We start from the raw sequence: 23,698 nt of genomic DNA, 5'->3' as shown, positions 1-23,698 counted from the left end.
CTCTTAAAATGTCTTACTCACGTCGGCCATGGAGAAGGAGAGCCCACAGTCCTTGTAGCAGGCCGCGTCGGTGGCACTGTGTTATCCTCTAAGTGGGCGAAGAAGGTGCTTGTCCAGAAGCAAGACGTCGGTATCCGCGACGTGACTGGTTTTCCCTTCGTAGTCCGTGATTGTCTGTAGACCCTGCCACATACGTCTCATGTTTGAGCCGTTGAATTGCGACTCCACTTTGTCTCTATACTGACGTTTTGCCTGTTGGATTGCCTTATGGAGGGAATAACTACACGGTTTCTATTCGGCCATATTCCCAGTCACTTTGACATGGTTAATGCGATGGTTCACGCTTTCAGTTTTGCGCGAATGCTGCCATCTGTCCACGGTTTCTGGTTTGGGTAGGTTTTAATAGTCAGTGGGTTGTGAACTCTAAACCAGACATTACTGTTAATAGACATCATGGAGGCTGTACAAGCTTCTAGAATATTCCCAGCAAATTAGTAGTAGTTTGACAACGGACTCTCCCATCATCTCCCCGTCCCTCTGTCTCTATTCCTCTCTCGCCCTATTATCTCTGTCCCTGTGTCTATTCCTCTCTCGCCCTATTATCTCTGTCCCTGTCCCTCTTCCTCTCTTGCCCTATTATCTCTGTCCCTGTCCCTCTTCCTCTCTTGCCCTATTATCTCTGTCCCTGTGTCTCTATTCCTCTCTTGCCCTATTATCTCTGTCCCTCTGTCTCTCTCGCCCTATTATCTCTGTCCCTGTCTCTCTTCCTCTCTCGCCCTATTATCTCTGTCCCTGTCCCTCTGTCTCTCTTGCCCTATTATCTCTGTCCCTGTGTCTCTATTCCTCTCTCGCCCTATTATCTCTGTCCCTGTCCCTCTGTCCCTCTTTCTCATTGTCAACATCTTTTCAACACTCACTTGCCTACCCTCATTCCATTGGATTTCATTTGAGGGTATTTTTATACACATCTGTTTTATCATTTAGAAATTAAATTACTTTATGTATCTAGTCCCCTCAGTTGAAGATATCATACATATATTTGGACAAATTCACTTATTACTCAATACATGTTCACTAATAGACCTAGCATCAAAGCCACCAAATCATAAACGTACCTAGTGGTTTCCCACAATATCTAATAGATTAGTTGTAATAGAATAGTGTGTAGTAGCCAGACCGAAAGAGAACAAAGAGGTTACCAGAGAGGTCTGCTCTTTCCTGTGCTCTCCCATGAGCATGGTTGGGGAGTAACAGATTACAAAAAAAAGTACCAGAAAAAAATATTGTAAATCAGATTACAGATACTTTTTAACAACTAGATGATTACTTCTAGGATTACTTTAAATTAAGAAAGGATTCAGCTATTTCAGCCACACCTGTTGCCGACAGGTGTATAAAATCGAGCACACAGCCATGCAACCTCCATAGACAAACAATAGCAGTAGAATGGCCTTACTGATGAGCTCAGCGACATTCAACGTGGCACCGTCATAGGATGCCAACAAGTCAGTGTCAAATTACTGCCCTGCTAGAGCTGCCCCGGTCAACTGTAAGTGCTGTTATTGTGAAGTGGAAACGTCTAGGAGCAACAACGTCTCAGCCGCAAAGTGGTAGGCCACACAAGCTCACAGAACGTGACCGCCAAGTGCTGAAGTGCGTAAAAATCGTCTGTCCTCAGTTGCAACACTCACTGCCGAGTTCCAAACTGCCTCTTGAAGCAACGTCCTCACACAAGCCTAAGATGCGCACTGCCAAGCGTCGACTGGAGGGGTGTAAAGCTCACCGCCATTGGACTCTGGAGCAGTGGAAGCGCGTTCTCTGGACTCATGAATCCCGCTTCACCATCTGGCAGTCCAACCGACGAGTATGGGTTTGGCGGATGCCAGGAGAACGCTACCTGCCACAATGCATTGTGCCAACAGTAAAGTTCGGTGGAGGAGGAATAATGGTCTGGGTCTGGTTTAATGGTTCAGGCTAGGCCCCTTAGTTCCAGTGAAGGGAAATCTTAATGCTACAGCAAACAATTCCATTCTAGACGATTCTGTGATTCAAACTTTGTGGCAACAGTTTGGGGAAGTCCCTTTCCTGTTTCATCATGATAATTGCCCGACCTCACTAATGCTGTTGTGGCTGAATGGAAGCAAGTCCCTGCAGCAATGTTCCAACATCTAGTGAACAGATTTCCCTGAAAAGTGGAGGGAAATATTAATTAATTAATTAATTAATTAAACTTAAAAATCATACAATGGGATTTTCTGGATTTTTGCTTTAGATTCCGTCTCTCACAGTTGAAGTGTACCTATGATAAAAATTACAGATGTAAAAAGTTTTTAATTTAGTATATATAATTTAGTATATATACACATGTTAAAGAATAGGACTAAATTAAAAACTTTATTTAAATAAAGTTATAATTTATTTAGTCCTATTCTTTAAGTTATATTTTTGGTTGAGATGGAGAAGGGAATCCAACATATCAATTAACAATTTGTAGACAAACTGGAATTGAAGCCAGACTAAGTCAGTGGCACAGCTGGAACTATCCAGGCAGAAGATAAAACTCCTTCAAATGTTGATATTTGGTTGCGTTGACAACCAAACACAATTCAATATCATTTTTGAAGTACAATAAATATCTTATTAACAAGGATTCATATCTCCAACTCAACCTAAAATAAAAGTTAAAGAATGGGATTAAGCCAGTGGCTCAGATGGAACTATCCAAACAGTAAATACATTTCAGTTAAATGTTGACATTTGGTTGCGTTGTCAACCAAACACAATATTACTTTTGTAATCCAGTAAATAGCCTGAAGTTAAGGCCATTTTACAAACTAATGTAACATTCAACCGTAATTGAATAAAACATACATGCCCACATTGAGGTTACTCGTAACTATATATAATACCTTATATAATCGTATAAAGTGTGCATGTTCAAGATAGCATGCATAGGTCTTCACAGGACTGTGATAATCTGTACAGAATCTCGAACGGCATTGATCACTTGCACCATGTAGTTTTAATGTAATCTCAACTGTAATCCAGGTCATTTGGTTCTGCTATCAGATTAAGCACAGTTATAACACAATCTGTTGAATAAATAAACCAAAAATCTGACATTGTATTACCATTTTGAATTTTCCTGTGCTTTTAAAAATGGTGGAAAGCACAGTTAGACATTTTGTGACAACTAAACCAAAAATCGGACATTTGGTAGTGCTTTTAGATGGTTGAACGCATAGTGTTAACACTTTGGTAATTCAACTAACGTTTGGCTGTCTTTTTGCGTGGGTGAATATAGGTTGTAATCTCATTGATCAACGTCTCAGCCAAATATTATCCATGTTGAAATGACATGGTGTGCCCAGTGTGTGGTCACTAGCTGGCACAGCCACAAAGTTCATTTTTGTTTTCATACATTTTTACAATACAGCCAATTTTGACTTTGCAGCTTTCCCATCTAGTGGAAACCGCTCAGTTCTGGCTCCAGGACGAGACTCATGCCAATAAACGTCAACCTGCGAAAAATGCGCTCTGGCAACAGCTGCATAGTGCGGATCCCAGCCTATGGAATAAAAGTTTGAGGTAGTTCCTCCCTTCTAAACTCCACTGTGGTATAGTGCTCCATACTGTCAAAAACAAGTTTATTTTAAGGTGGGGCTTTTATTGCTCAATCGAATTTGTGCTGATTCCACAAAAATTTTCTTAGGCCTTACAGACACATGCTAAAACTCGTACACATTTGATAAGACTTAAAAAAGCTGCAAACTATCGACTTGTCAAAAAGTGTCACCAACAAAAATGTAAACATTAGGTCTATAGCAAATGCAGCATATGACATACATTTTTCACACGCAAATAGCACATTTCGGTAGTGCTGAAACTTAAAGGATTCTATTCCATGAGAGCAGCATTTATTTTTCAACTGGAAGCAATAAGCCCAATCAGTTCTCCATGACAACAAAGTCATAAACAACAGAGTAAGCTAATAAGTCCATAGTTTTTGGGTTATGCTCCGGTAAAACAATTTGGCTCATCTATATTTCCAAGTCCTATACTTTTAGATCAAGGGGTAGGCCTATGAAATGAATTGGAATGACTGGAAATCTGACAGACTTTGGTTTTTAATGTAAAGACAGTCTAATCCTATTCTTCTTCTTCTTCTTCTTCTTATTATTATTATCTGTAGTACAAAGCAATGAAGCCTACATAACCAACGCATAAAGTAAAATGCAACAAATTTATGGCCAGCTATGTCAACTCTAACATTGATTTATCTTAGATATAGATGTCATTCAATGTAAATGTTTGTATTTTTCTAATGCCTCTTAAGGGGAACATAGTCTAAAAGTAATCAGATTACTTAATCGAGTTTGGATAATCCTTTAATAAGTTACTTTCCTAATTAAAATTTGACAGGTAACTAGAACCTAACAGATTACACTTAGAAAGTAACCTACCCAACATTCTTCCTGAGGTACTCTCTCCCCAGGCCTGGAACTAGAAGAGTCAGTCCCTGAGGTACTCTCTCACCAGGCCTGGAACAAGAAGAGTCAGTCCCTGAGGTACTCTCTCACCAGGCCTGGAACTAGAAGAGTCAGTCACTGAGGTACTCTCTCCCCAGGCCTGGAACTAGAAGAGTCAGTCCCTGAGGTACACTCTGCTCTCATATACCTCATTAACATGTCCACAACATCCTGGGCAGAGTCAGCTATCTGTATATCCAGGATGAGCAAGTCTGTATTAAATACAAACATAAGATGCACTTAATTTTTATTTTTTTTACTTACAGAGAACAGAAATATGCATTTATGCTCACAACCCAATTATTGTATCATGCCCTGCAGTAGCTCTTCTGTTTCCCTCATTATTCTTCTTGCAGTGTGTGTGATGATTGCTGTGGAAAAACTGTGGCTCGGGCAGTACTGGAGGTATTGACTTATTGGAAAGCATTGGTGTGGGCTTTGCCTGAATAGCTGTCTGATGCCTGAGCTGCCTTCGACCAACACTGGAGAGAGTTTTCCCACGGTTGAAGAAACAAGCTTGAACGTGCCTTCGAACCAACGCTAGAGAGAGTTTTCCCACGGTTGCAGAAACAAGCTCAGACATGCCTGAAATCAACATCTACCTACCACCTTTAGGGTAGCACACTTAAGTTATACATTGTGAAAAGCAATGGTTGGTGAGACATTATATGGCCAAGATTTCATTACACTCCTTTTATGTTCAGTTACAAGGTACATTATGGCACATGTGTTACATTGTTAAGGTGTGGAGAGAGAGAGAGATGGGGGTAGGGAGAGAGAGAGAGAGAGAGAGAGATGGGGAGAGGGAGGGAGAGAGAGAGAGATGGGGAGAGAGAGAGATGGGGAGAGGGAGAGAGAGAGAGAGATGGGGAGAGGGAGAGAGAGAGAGAGAGATGGGGAGAGCGAGAAAGATGGGGAGAGGGAGAGCGAGAAAGATGGGGAGAGGGACAGCGAGAAAGATGGGGAGAGGGACAGCGAGAAAGATGGGGAGAGGGACAGCGAGAAAGATGGGGAGGGAGAGAGAGAGAGAGAGATGGGGAGAGGGCGAGAGAGAGAGATGAGAGAGAGAGAGATGGGGGAGAGACAACCAGTTATCTGACAGATAACTGTAATATTACAGAGTCAACCTCTTATGGCAGAGTGCAACAAGTCAGTCAATATCTCCAGTAATAAAACATCTATTGTTTCTCCCCCTAGAAGAGAAGACTGTCAAGCTCTGACACTGGTGGGTGACATCATCAAACGCCATAATATGTCTTGCCATTCATGATGATCATCCATACTCTGGTTCGAAATGGCACCATATTCCCTAAATAGGGCACTACTTTTGACCGGAGTAATATGGGACCTAGTCAGAAGTAGTGCACTATAATAGTGCACCACAGAAGTAGTGCACCATTTGGGACACACATACTCTCAGACGTCCAAGATGACATGCCCAGCCATGGTCTTAGTCCACTAATCCCAAATATAACCGCCTAAACTTAAAGAATGTGCACTGGCTTGCTAAGGAATGACGACCACTGCGCTTTTCTGGGCTCAAATGACATGTACTGTACCAGCCATAACGAGTTGTGCATAAAATGGGCTGCGTGTGACCACTGGTTTGTGTTGCGCAATCAATATATTTTCCTTTCAATATTTCGATTCGTGGTGATCATAACATCAATCAATCAAATGTATTTATAAAGCCATTTTTACATCAGGCTATGTCACAAAGTGCTGTACAGAAACCCAGCCTAAAACGCCAAACAGCAAGCAATGCAGATGTAGAAGCACGGTGTAGAAGTAATGTTAAACCTTTTCAATAAATAAATGTTTGAAAATGTATTGTTTGTTTCTTTGTATTTACACTGTTGTAAACTGGACACTCACCCATGTTGTAGCCATATGGAGACTCGCTGGCTCCGTTCTCGAGGCTCGCAAGTATCTCCCCCTTTCCCACATCGCTGTCCCCGACCAGGAGAAACTTGAGCAGAAAATCGTAAGCCTTGGCGGGGCTGGTTCTGTGGTTCATCCTCACGGTGAAGAATGATTATGTTCCATCATGGAACACCGTGTACACGACTGTTCGATCACTTCTTCCGTTTCTCCTCCAACTCGAGATTTGAGCTGTGTGACGCACGAATCAAAGTAGCAAAGAAGAGAGTCAAATTGAATGTGGTGTTCTTCGACTGTTTATATTACGATTCAAAAATAATATCTGGTAACTCCCAAAGTCTCCAAAATAGGAGCTTGAACGAAAGCTACAAGTGTCAAATTGGTCACCGAAAGTGACAACACAATGTAATAAAACAATTATAAAAATGAGCCTACATCTACAGTGTAATCCACTGTAACATCAAAGCTTGCCGCTCACGCCGAACCTGTTCCTGTGCTCAAATCTTCTTTCCATAAATCCTTCATTCACGCTACCGTGCCTTTAAAGTACCAGAAGTGTCATTTTTTTATAGTCCTGCTTTTGGAACGCCAGCCACGCTGTTCCGCAGCTCTCTCGGATGTCTGTCGTTTCCTCTCTCCAAGCAGGCACGTCTCCAGTAGCCGCAGAGGGTCAAGCCTTGCGCCGCTATGGTTGGCTCATCCAGCGGGTTGCTAGGGCAGCCTTGAATCCGTAGTAGTCGCTGCAAACGTCCGTCAAAAACCCGAAATACCCATTTGATACAAGAGAGGGGTGTGACTACCGCTGCTAGCCAAGCCTTGTTCGGTCTGAGCTGGAGTCAACGCTAGCCCTGATAAGAGATCAGCGTTAGTGATTTTAACCCTGTAGGAAGGGATAGGATGACCGATGACGGCTGCTTGAACTGATTCCGGGTCAGTATTTGTGGGCGCCCGCAGCAGCCACTGGTTTGGCAGTGGACAGCGTGGCTTGGTTTGTTGTGTTTTGGCTGGGCACGATTTCTGACGTAGCCTAGCGCACAACAGCTCCACGGATTTACGGACATTCTTATATTCAGACAACAATGGGACAGTCAGTCTCGCTGTAAAACAGCAGCACATTTTGAGAAAAACAGTTACAAAAATTTTGATGAGGAAATTATAATTACAAATCGGGTTAAAATGTGATCAATAATAGTATTACCTAATTTAATGGATTAAGTTTTCCCTAAGAAAAAACTGTTAGAGACAATAGGCCACATACAATATACATAATTCATGAAAAATACAACTGAACTGTACCATTATAAATAAAGGGCTATATTTGATACATTGCTCAATAACAATAACAGATCAGGGATCTCTTGTCCTGTGAATAGTCTATTACCAAAGAGAAACTACGCTCATCAGTGTGTAGGGCGTGATTCGTGCCAGAATGAAGCTTTGTGAAGCTACTGATACCTCTCACCAAGTCACCTAAAGTCTTCCTAGCGCCATAAAATACCGCCACGAATTAACATGGACTGTCAATGGAGACAAGTTTTTCCTACGGCTTCAAACTACAGTCGCGTTCATGTCACGTTCAGGTCACGTGACACATACACGTCACGTAGACGTGGCATTGACTGGTCACATGTCTGTTTGCTTGTAAGTTTATTATGAAAGATCTAACAATGAACGCCTTAAAAAAGTCTACATGTGTTACGAGTCAAGTGTTAGTTTAAGTGTCTGTTTAGTTTATTTTTGAAGATCTCACCATGAACACCTTACAAACATCTACATGTACATGATTTAGTAAAAAATATTTTTAATTGTCGGAGTAATCTAATCAATTTCATTTATCGATTTAGCTCAAATAGGCATATCACCTCAATACAAAAATTATTAGGCTAGTTGATATCGTAGCCAGCCACCATTACTGTATAGATATGCCTATTTCTCACTTCAATACAGACACAAGGGCTTCTTTGTTCGGGGTAGCCCTATTCAGAAATAAGAGGGAGCTTAGGTCTCTAGACGCGCATTCAAAATAACTCGGAACTCGAAAATCTCTGACTTCCGACTTCAGTGCATTCAAGACAATTGGGAACCCTGAAAAAACCAGCTCAGACTGGGGAAAATGTTTGTTTTGAGTGGTCATCCAACTCGGAATTCCAATTCAGAAACTCTGGCATCTTTCTCTGACCTGAAAACCACTGATGTCATGATTTTACCTCGTTTTTTCCCCCCAGGTTCCCAGTTTACCGGTTTAATCTTGAGAATATAGGGGGTGCTGTTTCGACTTAGCATAAATTCGTCTCCAAATTAAACTGCCTAGTACTCAATTCTTGCTCGTACAATATGCATATTATTGTTATTATTGGATAGAAAACACTCTCTAGTTTCTATAACCGTTGGAATTATGTCTCTGAGTGGAACAGAACTCATTCTACAACACTTTTCCTGACAGGGAGTGAGATTTCAGAAATCTTGGCCTCTGGTCCCAGGTCAGTTTTAATGTCCCTGTGAATCCTATGAGGATACAAACACTGCCTACGCCTTCCTCTAGATGTCAGTAAGTGGTGACAATTTGAATGGAGTCGATTGCGCAATCAGGGCCTGTATAAAAGACCAAAGACCGGATGTACCTTTCTTTTGTCCCCTGCGCTTGACGCACGATGGACGTCGGACTGGCCTCTTTCCAAGCTTTGGTTTAGCCAGTAATATATCGCCGGTCATGTTTTTACTCGTTATAGGTGTTAAAAACATCATAAGGTAGTTAATTCAAACCGTTTTATAGCAATTTATATCCGTTTAGTGCGATTTTGAGGCATTTCTTTGTGACGCCCTTCCAAGAGCTGGGCACTTTTCCTGTACATACCGAACGTTAGTGGCCATTTCGACGGGACAAGAGGACATCTTTCGACCAAAAGACGATTAGACCGGAGAAAGGATACATTGCCCAAGATTCTGATGGAAGAACAGCTCATAGTAAGAACTATTTATGATGATAAATCGCTGTTCTGTTGAAAAATGTTAAACGCATATATCGCCATTTTTTTTTGTGTAGCTTCGCTTTGGCGGACCCGGTATTGCACAGTAAGGATAATTTTAGAAATGTAATTCAGCGATTGCATTAAGAACTAATTTGTCTTTCGATAGCTGTCCACCCTGTATTTTTTAGTCAAGTTTATGAATATTTATTCATTAGACTAGATCACTGTCCAATATGGCGCCCGACATTTTCAGGCCAGTTTTGCTACTATTCTCATTGTATAACCACGTTTTTTTGTGGCTAAATATGCACATTTTCGAACAAACTCTATATGTATGTTGTAATATGATGTTACAGGAGTGTCATCGGAAGAATTCTGAGAAGGTTAGTGAAAAAATTAATACATTTTGGTGGTGATAGTGCAATCGCTCTTTTTGCCTTGAATCAATGCTCGGGTAACGTTTGCACATGTGGTATGCTAATATAACGATTTATTGTGTTTTCGCTGTAAAACACTTAGAAAATCTGAAATATTGTCTGAATTCACAAGATCTGTGTCTTTCCATTGCTGTGAGCTGTGTATTTTTAAGAAATGTTTTATGATTAGTAATTAGGTAATACACGTTGCTCTCTGTAGTAATTCTAGTCGCTTTGGGGAGATTTGTGATGGTGGCTGCAATGGCAAACTATGATTTATACCTGAAATATGCACATTTTTCTAACAAAACCTATGCTATACAATAAATATGTTATCAGACTGTCATCTGATGAAGTTTTTTCTTGGTTAGTGGCTATTTATATCTTTATTTGGTCGAATTGGTGATAGCTGGTGATGGAGTGGAAAAAATAGTGGAGTAAGAAAAATGGTGTCTTTTGCTAACGTGGTTAGCTAATAGATTTACATATTGTGTCTTCCCTGTAAAACATTTTAAAAATCAGAAATGATGGCTTTATTCACAAGATCTGTATCTTTCATTTGGTGTCTTGGACTTGTGATTTAATGATATTTAGATGCTACTATTTACTTGTGACGCTATGCTAGCTATGCTAGTCAGTGGGGGGTGGTGGGGGGTGCTCCCGGATCCGGGTTTGGGAGGTGTTAGAGGTTAATAGACACAATAGACATGGGGCGGCAGGTAGCCTAGTGGTTAGAGTGTTGGGCCAGTAACCAAAAGGTTGCTTGATCGAATCCCCGAGCTGACAAGGTAAAAATGTGTCGTTCTGCTCCTGGACAAGGCAGTTAACCCACTGTTCCCTGGTAGGCTGTCATTGTAAATAATAATTTGTTCTTAACTGACTTGCCTAGTTAAATAAAGGTTAAAAAATCACTGTCACCATGCAATCCTTAGGCCTCCATTTCTGTGGTGGTGTCTTATGGTTAAAATCAGGTCTCGAATTGAGGGGGTATGTGTGGATATAGGATTAACCCTTGTTATAGATACAGGCAAAAAGCATATGCTACCGCTTGTTTGCTTAGGCTATTCATTTCAGTGCAGTTGCGTTCTTACGCATAACCATAGCTTAAACGGAACCGAAAACACCCCAGCCTGTTTTGATCACAGATCAACATTTCAGCTGTTTGTCATTGATTTAGCCCACAATTGCCTACAGATTTGATACACATGAAGACCTATATTTAATCTAGATTTGATAAAAGAATTGCCTGACTAGGATTCTCACTTTTCCCCACTTCATATTTGTTACCAATTAGGCTAAATCTATTCCTATTAATAAGCTTTTGTTTTGCTATTAATTTGCATATGCGATTAAAATTATTTACCATCTTCTGCTTTTTATGAATAAACAGGTATCAGGGTAAAAAAATAATATAATTTCGATTCCCCCCCACACATTAATGTTACTTATGTTACAGATCACAAAGTAATCTAATTTCCACTCCATTCATATGCAAATACATTTGATTTATACACTGGCTTGTATGGCTGGTTTTCATTTAAACAAGCCATCCCTTATCTACACTGAAATAATATTATTTTAGTAGTCCACTATTATTATTTTTTTTTATCATAGCTCATTAGTACAACCCTTATGGTTCAATATATATATATATATATATATATATTTTTTATGTCCTATGATCCAACAATGAATAATGTTGAACTAACAAATACCATCGAGGGATACGTTACAATTTACAATAATTAACACCATATGAAACAGCTGCGAAAACCAATCTGGCAATATTTTAAATATATAAACGTAGATTTTTTTTGTTACATGTGTCAATTTACTTTTACATAATTTTTGTAGACTCACATGGCAATCATAGACTGAAATACTTAATTCTGGTGTGTGGGATAGGGAGGAGGTGGGTGCTGTGTGGATGAGAGGTTCTACCTGTCACTTGTTTTCAACAGGCAGTCAGTCTCAGAAGAGGGAGACTGCAAAGTCCAGGCGCTGCTGCTCTCTTTGTTCTCAGTGTTTGCAATGCTAATGTTTTTCGCTAATCTGTGCATCTCACATTATGTGCCCAGTATGATAGTTTTCTTGCTCTTTCGTAGCAGATAATGACAACATGACAATAACAGTAGCTGATGTAATGAAAAGCTGGAGGGTGGTTGGTAATGGAGAACATCAGGTGGATCCATGTCTGGGTGTTAGGCAGAACCCCTAGGTCCTGGAGAACAGGAGCAGAGTAAAGGGAACATGGTAGGAAACAGCCATAACAAGCAAACACACAGGTTACAGGCATATCAGGTATGTAAAAGTACAGTTATTGTTTTATTTAATTAGACATGCAATCATGTTAATGGCAGACAGAAAAGAAAGGATTACATGTCTGAAATGTTTTATGTCAGTGGGGTTGATGAGGGAGGTAAGGGATGTCCCTGGAAAAGGTAAGAGAGATGAGATGTGAGAGAAACTCCAGGGTGGTGTCATGACCACTGGAGCCTGACTTACATGCCCAAAGTAAACTGCCTGTTACTCATGCCCAGAAGCCAGGATATACATATAATTGATATCATTGGATAGAAAACACTTTGATGTTTGTAGAAATGTTAAAATAATGTATCAGACTATAACAATTGATATAGCAGCAGAAAATCCAAAGAAAAATCAACCAGATTTATTTTTGTTGTTGTTGAGATCCCATGCTCTTTCAATGGAAAGCTATGGGTCCTATGTAATTCCAGGTCCCAGATTGCAATTACTATGGCTTCCACTAGATGTCAACAGTCTTTGATCAAGGTTTCAGGCTTGTTTCTTCCAAAACGAGGAAGAATTTTGGTACAAAGAGTCACAGTTGGAAATCAGTCCGCGTGACGAAGAGGACGTGCACTAGCTAATTTTACTTTTCTATTGAACATACTTCTTTCTGTATGAAATATTATAGTTTATTTTCATTTTAGGGTATCTAAGGATTAAATAGAAACGTAGTTTGACTTGTTTTAACAAAGTTTAGCGGTAGCATTTTGGATTCCTTTGTCTGCATGTTGAACACTTGGATTACTGAAAATCGATGGCGCCAACTAAACAGACTTTTTGAGATATAAAGAAGGATTTTATCTAACAAAGCGACCATGCATGTTGTAGCTGGAACCCTTGCGATTGCAAACAAAGGAAGATTTTCAAAAAGTAAGTGATTATTTAATCACTATTTGCGATTTTATGAAGTCTGTGCTGGTTGATGTAGGGCACCGTCCTCAAACAATGGCATGGTATGCTTTCGCTGTAAAGCCTATTGTAAATTGGACAATGCAGTTACATTAACAAGAATTTAAGCTTTTAACCGATATAAGGTACTTGTATGTTCATAAATGTTTAATATTCCGATTATTTATTTGAATTGCGCGCCCTCCAATTTCACCGGATGTTGTCGACAGGTGTCCTGCTGACGGGACAACTATCCCTAAGAAGTTGTTGGATGTTGAAGCACTTGGTCCCCTTGATTCTCCTCTGGTGGCTCTCCTTCTGTTTCTCCTGCGCCCTGTCCATGTTCAGTCTCACCTTGATTGATAATAGAAATAAATGCAATTATATTTCATATTATTACAAATACATCTATTATATATATATATATATATATATCCCTCTTGGAAGACCAGCAAATAAATTAACAGCGGACAATAATTTTTACCTGGTCAAAAACCTCCACATCCTTCTCAGCCCATACTTGAAGGTGGTCCTCGAAGGCATATTGATCACATCAGGTTATAAGGACACAAGGCGAGACCCAAATGCAGACACAGGAAGCAGATGGTTGAGCTCCGATATTTATTAATCCAAGGGGTAGGCAAAAAGTAGGTGGTGGACAGGCGAGAGTTCATAAACCGAGTCCGAGTCCAAACAGTACCAGACGAAGGGCAGTCTCGAGGTCAGGCCAGGCAGGGGTTCAGTAAACAGATCCGAGTCCAAACAGTACAAGTTGGAAGGCAGGGTTGAAGACAGAACAGGCAGAGTGGTTAGGCAGGAGTGTTTGGAGTCAGGACTGGCAAGGGTCGAAACCAGGAGGACTAGAACCTAAAGAGACTGGGAAAAAATAGGAACAAGGGAAACCGCTGGTTGACTTGGCAAACAATACAAACTGGCACAGAGAGACAGGAAATATAGGGATATATACACCGGGGATAATAAGCGACACCTGGAGGGGGTGTAGACAATCACAAGGACAGGTGATACAGATCAGGGTGTGACAGTACACACCCCCCTCTAGGGATGCCATCTGTCTACAAACTAAAAGGATTCTTCCGCTGTCCCCATAGGATAACCCTTTTTAGTTCCAAGTAGAACCCCTTCTGTGTCTAGGTAGAACCCTTTTGGGCTCCATTCCACAGAGGGTTCTACATGGAACCAAAAAGTGTTCTCCTTTGGTGACAGCCAAAGAACCCTGTTGGAACCCCTTTCTGAGTGTACTCAACAAGTAAGTTTAGCCTGTTAAGTTTACACCTTTTCATTCTGTACTCAAACATCTGCCTGTTATTCAAGATATATCTCCTTTGCCATCTTCTCATGTCTTTTCTTGGAACTCCATCCATACATAGCTTGGCCTTGGATGGATCATGTTGCAATGAGATGGGCACAGAGGTAAGTATGTACAGTACTTTTCAGTGTAGTGGCAAATTAATTGAACAGGAGAAGAGGATGTGGTTGCTTGTGGAGGGAGAGCAGTGTGAGTGGTGGGTAGCTATGGCACATCACTTCTTGACTAAAAGAAAGATAGATTTAGAAATTAGTTTGACCTTGCCATAGTTCAACAGCTGAAAAGCCTTCATTAACATACTTCCAGAGATAGTAAGACATTCAGTAATCACTGAATGAAGTAGTCACTCATCCCCATTTACAATTTCATTCATCAATTAAATAAATTATACGAAAGTAAATTCAATGACATTATTATTGTAGACTATAGGCTACTCCTGTATCTACCTTGTACAATACTGTAATCATTAAATTAAGTAGCGTACCATCCACATTTTCAATAAGATAAATAATACAAGCACATAGTTACATTATTGTAGAATAGGCTACTCCTGTATCCACACTATGTTAGGATACCGTTATGATTTCATTGGTCTTGTCAGGCATGATTTTAAGGTCTTCGATCGAAGTTGTATGTCGTACCTCGTTCCCATCTTCAGTAAAAAGTATTTTTGCATCCTCCATTTAATTCAGTTAGTGTGAATGTGTAGGCCTACTGACAGTGGACAATGGCATGTAGGGGTAGTTGTCACGCTCGTCGTAATGATTAGACCAAGGCGCAGCGTGCGTAGAGTTCCACATATTTTTTATAAATCGAAACTCATAGAACAAAACAATAAAACGTGACGCTACTGGTGCACACAGGCAACTATCCGTAGACAAGATCCCACAAACAGAATGGGGAAAATGGCTACCTAAATATGATACCCAATCAGAGACAACGATAAACAGCTGCCTCTGATTGGGAACCATATCAGGCCGCCATAAAAATACAATTCACCTAGACGACCCACCCTAGTCACTATCACGCCCCAACCAACATAGAGAATAAACAGCTTTCCATGGTCAGGGCGTGACAGTAGTATATTACAATGTAAAATATGTACAGTGCCTTGCAAAAGTATTCACTCTATTTTCCTATTTTGTTGCATTACAACCAGTAATTTAAATAGATTTTAATTTGGATTTAATGCAATTGACATACACAAAATAGTCCAGATTGGTGAAGTGAAATGCAAAAAATAACTTGTTTAAAAAAATTCTAAAAAATAGAAAAGTGGTGCGTGCATATGTATTCACCCCCTTTCCTATGAAGACCCTAAATAAGATCTGGTGCTAAACTAAGTGTCACATGATCTCAGTATATATACACATGTTCTGAAAGGCCCCAGAGTCTTCAACACCACTAAGCAAGGGGCAACATAAAGACCATGGAGCTCTCCAAACACGTCAGGGACTGTGGAGAAGTACAGATCAAGGTTGGGTTATAAAAAAATATCAGAAACTTTGAACATCTCACGGAGCACCATTATATCCATTATTAAAAAAATTGAAATAATATGGCCCCACAACAAAACTGCCAAGAGAGGGCCACCACCAAAACTCAGACCAGGTAAGGAGGGCATTAATCAGAGAGGCACCAAAGAGACCAAAGATAACCCTGAAGGAGCTGGAAAGCTCCACAGCGGAGATTGGAGTATCTGTCCAGAGGACCACTTTGAGCCGTGCACTCTGGGCTTTATAGAAGTGGCCAGAAAAAAGACATTGCTTTTGGTGTTCGCCAAAAGGAATGTGGGAGACTCCCCAAACATATGGAAGAAGGTACTCTGGTCAGATAAGACTAAAATTGAGCATTTTGGCCATCAAGGAAAACGCTATGTCTGGCACAAACCCAACATCTCTCATCACCCCGAGAACACCATCCTCACAGTGAAGCATGGTGGTGACAGCATCATGCTGTGGGGATGTTTTTCCATCGGCAGGGACTAGGAAACTGGTCAGAATTGAAGGAATGATACATGACGCTAAATACAGGGAAATTCTTGCGGGAAACCTGTTTCAGTCTTCCAGAGATTTGAGACTGGGATGGAGGTTCACCTTCCAGCAAGACAATGACCCTAAGCATACTGCTAAAGCAACACTTGAGTGGTTTAAGAGAAAACATTTAAATGTCTTGGAATGGCCTAGTCAAAGCCCAGACCTCAATCCAATTGAGAATCTGTGGTATGACATAAAGATTGCTGTATACCAGCAGGAACCCATCCAACTTGAAGGAGCTGGAGCAGTTTTTCCTTGAAGAATGGGCAAAAATCCCAGTGGCTAGATGTGCCAAGCTTATAGAGACATATCCCAAGAGACTTGCAGCTGTAATTGTTTCAAAAGGTGGCTCTACAAAGTATTGACTTTGGGGGGGTGAATAGTTATGCATGCTCAAGTTCAGTTTGTCTTATTTCTTGTTTGTTTCACAATAAAACATATTTTGCATCTTCAAAGTGTTAGGCATGTTGTATAACTCAAATGATACAACCCCCGCAAAATTCTATTTTAATTCCAGGTTGTAAGTCAACAAAATAGGAAAAATGCCAAGGGGGTGAATACTTTTGCAAGGCCCTGTATATATCCAATAGCACCATGTGTGTATATTTTCATTTATAATTTAATTCATCCATGAAATAAATAATACTAGCACATCAAATTACGTTATTATTGTACACTAGGCTCCTCCCCTATTGACACAGTAAATAATATTGCCTATGTGCATTCAACAATACGTTATAAACATAAAGTGATTATTTTCAAATTAACCAAATTTGCCTTAACACAGTAGGCCTAAATATTTTCTAACGATATTACAAACTTAAATATAGCCTACTTACTCCTCAATCGGATTAAGGACATCTTGGTAATTCTTTTCATCGTCTCTAAGGAAACTATCTGGGGCAGACACTCTCGAAAATCATGTCTGTTGCTTGTAGAAAAACAAAACAAATGTCTGCGCAGAGTTCTCAAATACCGTGCCTGTCTCTCACTCTATGAACGGTCACATCTATCCGGTTTCCTTGGGACGTCCCTACCCTGAACCCTAAACTATAACCCTTAACTAAAACTAACCTTAACCATTTTACATTTATACTTGATTGACGTATGGACATCCCAAGGATCCAGAATAGCACTCCTCTATTCGACTGAAAGCCATGGACAGAACTCTTATTGGTTGTCTGATGTAGCCTACTGGGAACAACTCAGTCTGTGATTGGTTAACAACATTTAGAATGTATACAGTGAGATAAAATAACATACCATGCCATGAGGTGTTGAGGGAAAGACAGATGACCTATAGATTGGACATAATCTTTTCTAGGCAGTTAGCGATAACAGGAAATACACAAGCTGTAGGCTACACTATTGCTCAAGGTGGCTACTTCGGAATATCAGCTTGAACATTTATGATTGAGATTAAATATATGAATATAAACTATGCATCTTATGACTTTCATTAACACGCAGGCGTCACATAGACGTTAGTAAGGCGTTGGTATGACGACATGTTAGTTACACGCAGGCGTCACGCAGACGTTGGTATCATGTCATTTCAGTCAGACGTTCAATGGTAGACGACAGCCATGTGGTGGTATGGTTGCCTAGGCTTAATTCTGGCATATATCATCCCCATACCAGTGAGTAAACATTGCATTGCGAGCAGTAGAGTATTATTTACAGTGCAGTGGTCATAAATACTTGTCCTGGACAGCTACCCTCCTGTAAGTTTTAGCTCCAACCCTAGCTGTAACTAACCTGATGCAGTTTATCAACCAGCTAATTATTAGAATCAGGTGGGCTAGATTAGGGCTGGAGCGAAAACCTACAGGACACCATATCTCCAGGAAGAGGTTTGAAGAGCCCTGGTGTAGTGGATGGATGCCTTGGGTCTGTTGATCAGATGGGTTATGTAACAATAAGAGAGAAGCTGCCTGCTGGCGCCAGCTTCAACTCCACTGTGTCCATTGCGTAATTGCACACCAGGCAACACGGAGAGATTCGAGGAATTAATTGTAATTATTAGGTTACATATTCGTTATTAGCCTGTAAATCAGGCCTACATGATAATAAAACATTGTAGCCTATTGTTTGCACTGAAATAGTGAAATTGAAACAATTGAGAGAAATTAGATATGACTCCAGTTTGACTGAATTTCTTTCATTTTCTGTCCATTACTTTTATTTGTGTCGCTTTGTTTTTTCCTTTTCCCCAAATAAAGCTTTCTTTGCTCACATTACATAAAATGAGATCATCCACACAGACGTACGGTATTCGTAGTGCGCCACAGTTTTTGATTGCATCAATGATTACCGTTCATCACCTGACCTCTAGTGGTGTATTGTCGGTAGTACAAATAATAAACGCAGGACAAGATAGATGCAAAGTTCAGATGTATAACCGTGCTGCCACTTTCAAAACAACTGGGAACTCGGAAATCTCAGACAACTGGTAGCTAGGAAAAAAGAGCTCCGACTAGAAAAATCGTTTGAACGTCATCCAACTCGGAATTCCGACCTGAAGATCACTTACATCATGATTTGGCCTCGTTTTTTCCCTGAGTTGTCAGTTGTCTTGAAAGCACAATTCAGTCCTCACACGCTTGTGACAGAGTTGGCTGTTACCTCGGGCTTTGCTAAGTTTGATTTATCTGGGGAAACCATATTAAATACATATTTAAATGCTAGAAAATAAACATTTAGGCGTTCAATTACAGTTCGTAAAACTGTTAAATGTTTAGTTATGTATCTACAGTAGGCCATGATCTATTAAAGCTGCTGGGGGCGCTTTTATTTGTCTCACATTTCAGTTGGCTAAAACTGTCCATTACACTTCCGACGACTCATAACACCAGCACAGCATTTCAATAATCGTATTATCTTATAACAGTTTGTACGGAACGACCCGTTTCCCCACAACGTTTTTGAACAGACTTCGAGTTACGTTTGTTTCCGTTTGGTGGGTGTGGCGAGGTTTGGCTTGAAGCAATGAGTGACGTGTTTAACCGGTAGTGGCCATGCTGACATCATTCCCCAAACCCTCCTCGTTTTTCAACTGGTCGTTCAGTACAGCCCCGTTTCCGTTCAATTGAACGTTCCAGAACGTAGAAATGTAGTGAACGCAGCCCTGCTGATTAGAAGGTCCTGTGTAGATTGTATTTTCAAGTTATATAAATAGAGAGTTGCACACAATATATATATAAGCTTCCAGTAATGTATTGGGTAAACCACCAACGTTTTACAGTGCTTTCTTCAGAGTAATAGCATGAGTGCTTGCTCCTTGTTGTGTAGACAAACACTGCAATTAGTGCAGCCAATGACCACAGTGAGGGGTGTGTTATAGTAATTAGGGTGATGAGGGATGAGAAAGTGGAACAGTTCAACAAATATACAATAGTTTACAGCATATTGAATATATTAGCCTATTATGCTGCTGCGGATTGGTCCTCCGATCCTTCCTACTACTCCTGCTCAGAAGAGGAGGAAGACGAGCGTTACAGCAACTGTGGAAGGTCAGTTCCACTTCGCTATCGCGCGTCGTAGAACACACCTTCACAGCCTTCAATATTTTTCATAGAACGCATAGCCCCTCGTTGATTAATCAAATGTATTTATAAAGCCCTTCTTACATCAGCTGATATCTCAAAGTGTTGTACAGAAACCCAGACTAAAACCCCAAACAGCAAGCAATGCAGGTGTAGAAGCACGGTGGCTAGGAAAAACTCCCTAGAAAGGCCAGAACCTAGGAAGAAATCTAGAGAGGAACCAGGCTATGAGGGGTGGCCAGTCCTCTTCTGGCTGTGCCGGGTGGAGATTATAACAGAACATGGCCAAGATGTTCAAATGTTCATAGATGACCAACCAGGTCAAATAATAATAATCACAGTGGTTGTCGAGGGTGCAACAGGTCAGCACCTCAGGAGTAAATGTCAGTTGGCTTTTCATTGCCGATCATTGAGAGTATCTCTACCGCTCCTGCTGTATCTAGGGAGTTGAAAACAGCAGGTCTGGGACAGGTAGCACGTCCGGTGAACAGGTCAGGGTTCCATAGCCGCAGGCAGAACAGTTGAAACTGGAGCAGCAGCACGGCCAGGTGGACAGCAAGGAGTCATCAGGCCAGGTAGATAGATAGATAGATAGAGAGAGAATACTTAAATTCACACAGTACACCGGATAAGACAGGAGAAATACTCCAGATATAACAGACTGACCCTAGCCCCCCGACACATAAACTACTGCAGCATAAATACTGGAGGCTGAGACAGGAGGGCCCTGGCCCTGTCCGACGATACCCCCGGACAGGGCCAAACAGGCAGGATATAACCCCACCCACTTTGCCAAAGCACAGCCCCCACACCACTAGAGGGATATCTTCAACCACCAACTTACCATCCTGAGACAAGGCTGAGTATAGCCCACGAAGATCTACGCCACGGCACAACCTAAGGGAGGGGGGGGGGAGGGGGGGGGAGGGGGGGGGGAGGGGGGGGGGGGCGCCAACCCAGATAGGAAGATCACATCAGTGACTCAACCCACTCAAGTGACGCACCCCTCCTAGGGACGGCATGGAAGAGCACCAGTAAGCCAGTGACTCAGCCCCTATAATAGGGTTAGAGGCAGAGAATCCCAGTGGAGAGAGGGGAACCGGCCAGGCAGAGACAGCAAGGGCGATTCGTTGCTCCAGTGCCTTTCCGTTCACCTTCACACCCCTGGGCCAGGCTACACTCAATCATAGGACCTACTGAAGAGATGAGTCTTCAATAAAGACTTAAAGGTTGAGACTGAGTCTGCGTCTCTCACATGGGTAGGCAGACCATTCCATAAAAATTGAGCTCTATAGGAGAAAGCCCTGCCTCCAGCTGTTTGCTTAGAAATTCTTGGGACAATAAGGAGGCCTGCGTCTTGTGACCGTAGTGTACGTGTAGGTATGTAAGGCAGGACCAAATCGGAAAGATAGGTAGGAGCAAGCCCATGTAATGCTTTGTAGGTTAGCAGTAAAACCTTGAAATCAGCCCTTGCCTTAGCAGGAAGCCAGTGTAGAGGCTAGCACTAGAGTAATATGATCAATTTTTTTGGTTCTAGTCAAGATTCTAGCAGCTGTGTTTAGCACTAACTGAAGTTTATTTAGTGCTTTATCCGGGTAGACAGAAAGTAGAGCATTGCAGTAGTCTAACCTAGAAGTGACAAAAGCCTGGATTCATTTTTCTGCATCATTTTTGGACAGAAAGTTTCTGATTTTTGCAATGTTACGTAGATGGAAAAAAGCTGTCCTTGAAACAGTCTTGATATGTTCGTCAAAAGAGAGATCAGGGTCCAGAATAACGCCGAGGTCCTTCAGTTTTATTTGAGACGACTGTACAACCATCAGGATTAATTGTCAGATTTAACAGAAGATCTCTTTGTTTCTTGGGACCTAGAACAAGCATCTCTGTTTTGTCCGAGTTTAAAAGTAGAACATTTGCAGCCATCCACTTCTTTATATCTGAAACACAGGCTTCCAGCGAGGGCAATTTTGGGGTTTCACCATGTTTCATTGAAATGTACAGCTGTGTGTCATCCGCATAGCAGTAAAAGTTAACATTGTTTCCGAATGACATCACCAAGAGGTAAAATATATAGTGAAAACAATAGTGGTCCTAAATTGGAACCTTGAGGAACACAAATGTACAGTTGATTTGTCAGAGGACAAACCATCCACAGAGACAAACTGATATCTTTCCGAAAGATAAGATCTAAACCATGCCAGAACTTGTCCGTGTAGACCAATTTGGGTTTCCAATCTCTCCAAATGAATGTGGTGATTGATGGTATCAAAAGCAGCAGTAAGGTCTAGAAGCACAAGGACAGATGCAGAGCCTCGGTCTGACGCCATTAAAAGGTCATTTACCACCTTCACAAGTGCAGTCTCAGTGCTATGATGGGGTCTAAAACCAGACTGAAGCGTTTCGTATACATTGTTTGTCTTCAGGAAGGCAGTGAGTTGCTGTGCAACAGCTTTTTCAATTTTCTTTGAGAGGAATGGGAGATGCGATATAGGCCGATAGTTTTTTATATTTTCTGGGTCAAGGTTTGGCTTTTTCAAGAGAGGCTTTATTACTGCCACTTTTAGTGAGATTGGTACACATCCGGTGGATAGAGAGCCGTTTATTATGTTCAACATAGGAGGGCCAAGCACAGGAAGCAGCTCTTTCAGTAGTTTAGTTGGAATAGGGTCCACTATGCAGCTTGAAGGTTTAGAGGCCATGATTATTTTCATCATTGTGTGAAAAGATATAGTACTAAAACACTTGAGTGTCTCCCTTGATCCTAGGTCCTGGCAGAGTTGTGAGGACTCAGGACAACTGAGTTTTGGAGGAATACGCAGATTTAAAGAGGAGTCCGTAATTTGCTTTCTAATGATCATGATCTTTTCCTCAAAGAAGTTCATGAATTTATCAAGTGAAAGCCATCCTCTCTTGGGGAATGCTGCTTTTTAGTTAGTTTAGTTAGATTACCCTACATAGTGTTCACCCCGTGTCACAATAGGTTAAAAAAAAGTATACACTTCACTCAAATTGAAAAAGACACCTGTAGATATTTAGTTGACATGTATTTAAGTTTGTGTTTATATCCCAATATTCCACTTTATATACAACACAGAACGGCCCATAGGGATAGGAGCCTAGCTTATTTTTCTCTAGCATGAAGCCGCTTGATGTAAGTACCCTCGGACCGGATGGACCGGATGCTAGTCTGTCAGCAGGGCTTTACCCCCAATCCATCTCCTTAGTGCCAAGCATAGAGGCATCAAGTCACATGGTAGGAATCAGGGTGGACACTTTAACCACAAGGCCACTGAGTTGGTTCCAGGTGTCTTTGTGTAAAACATATCTCCAAAATGTTAAATTGTTGTGAAATCTATCCATTTCTATAACTTCTATGAAAGCATTTTATTTGCGAAAAATACATTATTTGATATAGGCTATCCTTTTCATGTTTTTATGAGTGTTTGAGTTTAAGTCCTTTACTGGCCGCAGTCTGCTTACACTTGCTTTCAAGCTAGGAAACATGGTTTCTTTCAGCATTTCTTAAACTTCTTCCTCTGGGGATCGTTTGGGTATTTTTCTTTTTCTTTTTTTATTCAAAACACCCCCCCCAAAATGTATATCTTCTACCCTAAGACATTTCATTGTTTTAAGATCGTACTAACATGGGCAATCAAGCTTTTTTCTTCTCTATTTCAGGACACCTGGGGTATAAGACAGAAATGTGTAAAAATGATTTGATGAAACTTACATGTTGACCATATTGTGTGCGATAGCATTGCAAAATACATTTACATGTTATTCAATAATTTCATCCA

The 23,698-nt window shown here is 41.0% G+C and overlaps 1 protein-coding gene and 1 long non-coding RNA gene across 3 annotated transcripts in view; both read right to left on the bottom strand.

Moving 5' to 3' along the window:
- The window catches only part of LOC120029748 (ras-related protein Rab-40B-like), a 40,316-nt gene extending 32,965 nt beyond the window's left edge, over window positions 1-7,351 (bottom strand). Inside the window, exons 1-2 of one of the 2 annotated variants that reach the window (XM_038975017.1) lie at window positions 6,846-7,351; window positions 6,405-6,641 (exon numbers count right to left, since the gene is read on the bottom strand). In XM_038975017.1, the coding sequence (XP_038830945.1) occupies window positions 6,405-6,546 (142 nt within the window). In that variant the 5' untranslated portion in view covers window positions 6,547-6,641; window positions 6,846-7,351. The remainder of the gene's footprint in view (window positions 1-6,404; window positions 6,642-6,845) is intronic. The other variant, XM_038975018.1, reaches the window with a different exon arrangement.
- Window positions 7,352-12,868: 5,517 nt separating this feature from the next.
- On the bottom strand, window positions 12,869-17,484 carry LOC120029945. Its single transcript, XR_005473610.1, has 3 exons — window positions 17,196-17,484; window positions 13,478-13,869; window positions 12,869-13,347 (listed from the first exon to the last, which is right to left on the bottom strand). It is a non-coding gene; the product is annotated as an uncharacterized LOC120029945 (long non-coding RNA).
- Window positions 17,485-23,698: the final 6,214 nt, after the last annotated feature.

The sequence above is a fragment of the Salvelinus namaycush genome, chromosome 35, assembly GCF_016432855.1.
Source record: "Salvelinus namaycush isolate Seneca chromosome 35, SaNama_1.0, whole genome shotgun sequence".
NCBI classification, from domain to species: domain Eukaryota; kingdom Metazoa; phylum Chordata; class Actinopteri; order Salmoniformes; family Salmonidae; genus Salvelinus; species Salvelinus namaycush.
The sequence above is the reverse complement of the archived record's forward strand: the minus strand, read 5'-3'. Positions and strand labels throughout refer to the sequence as shown.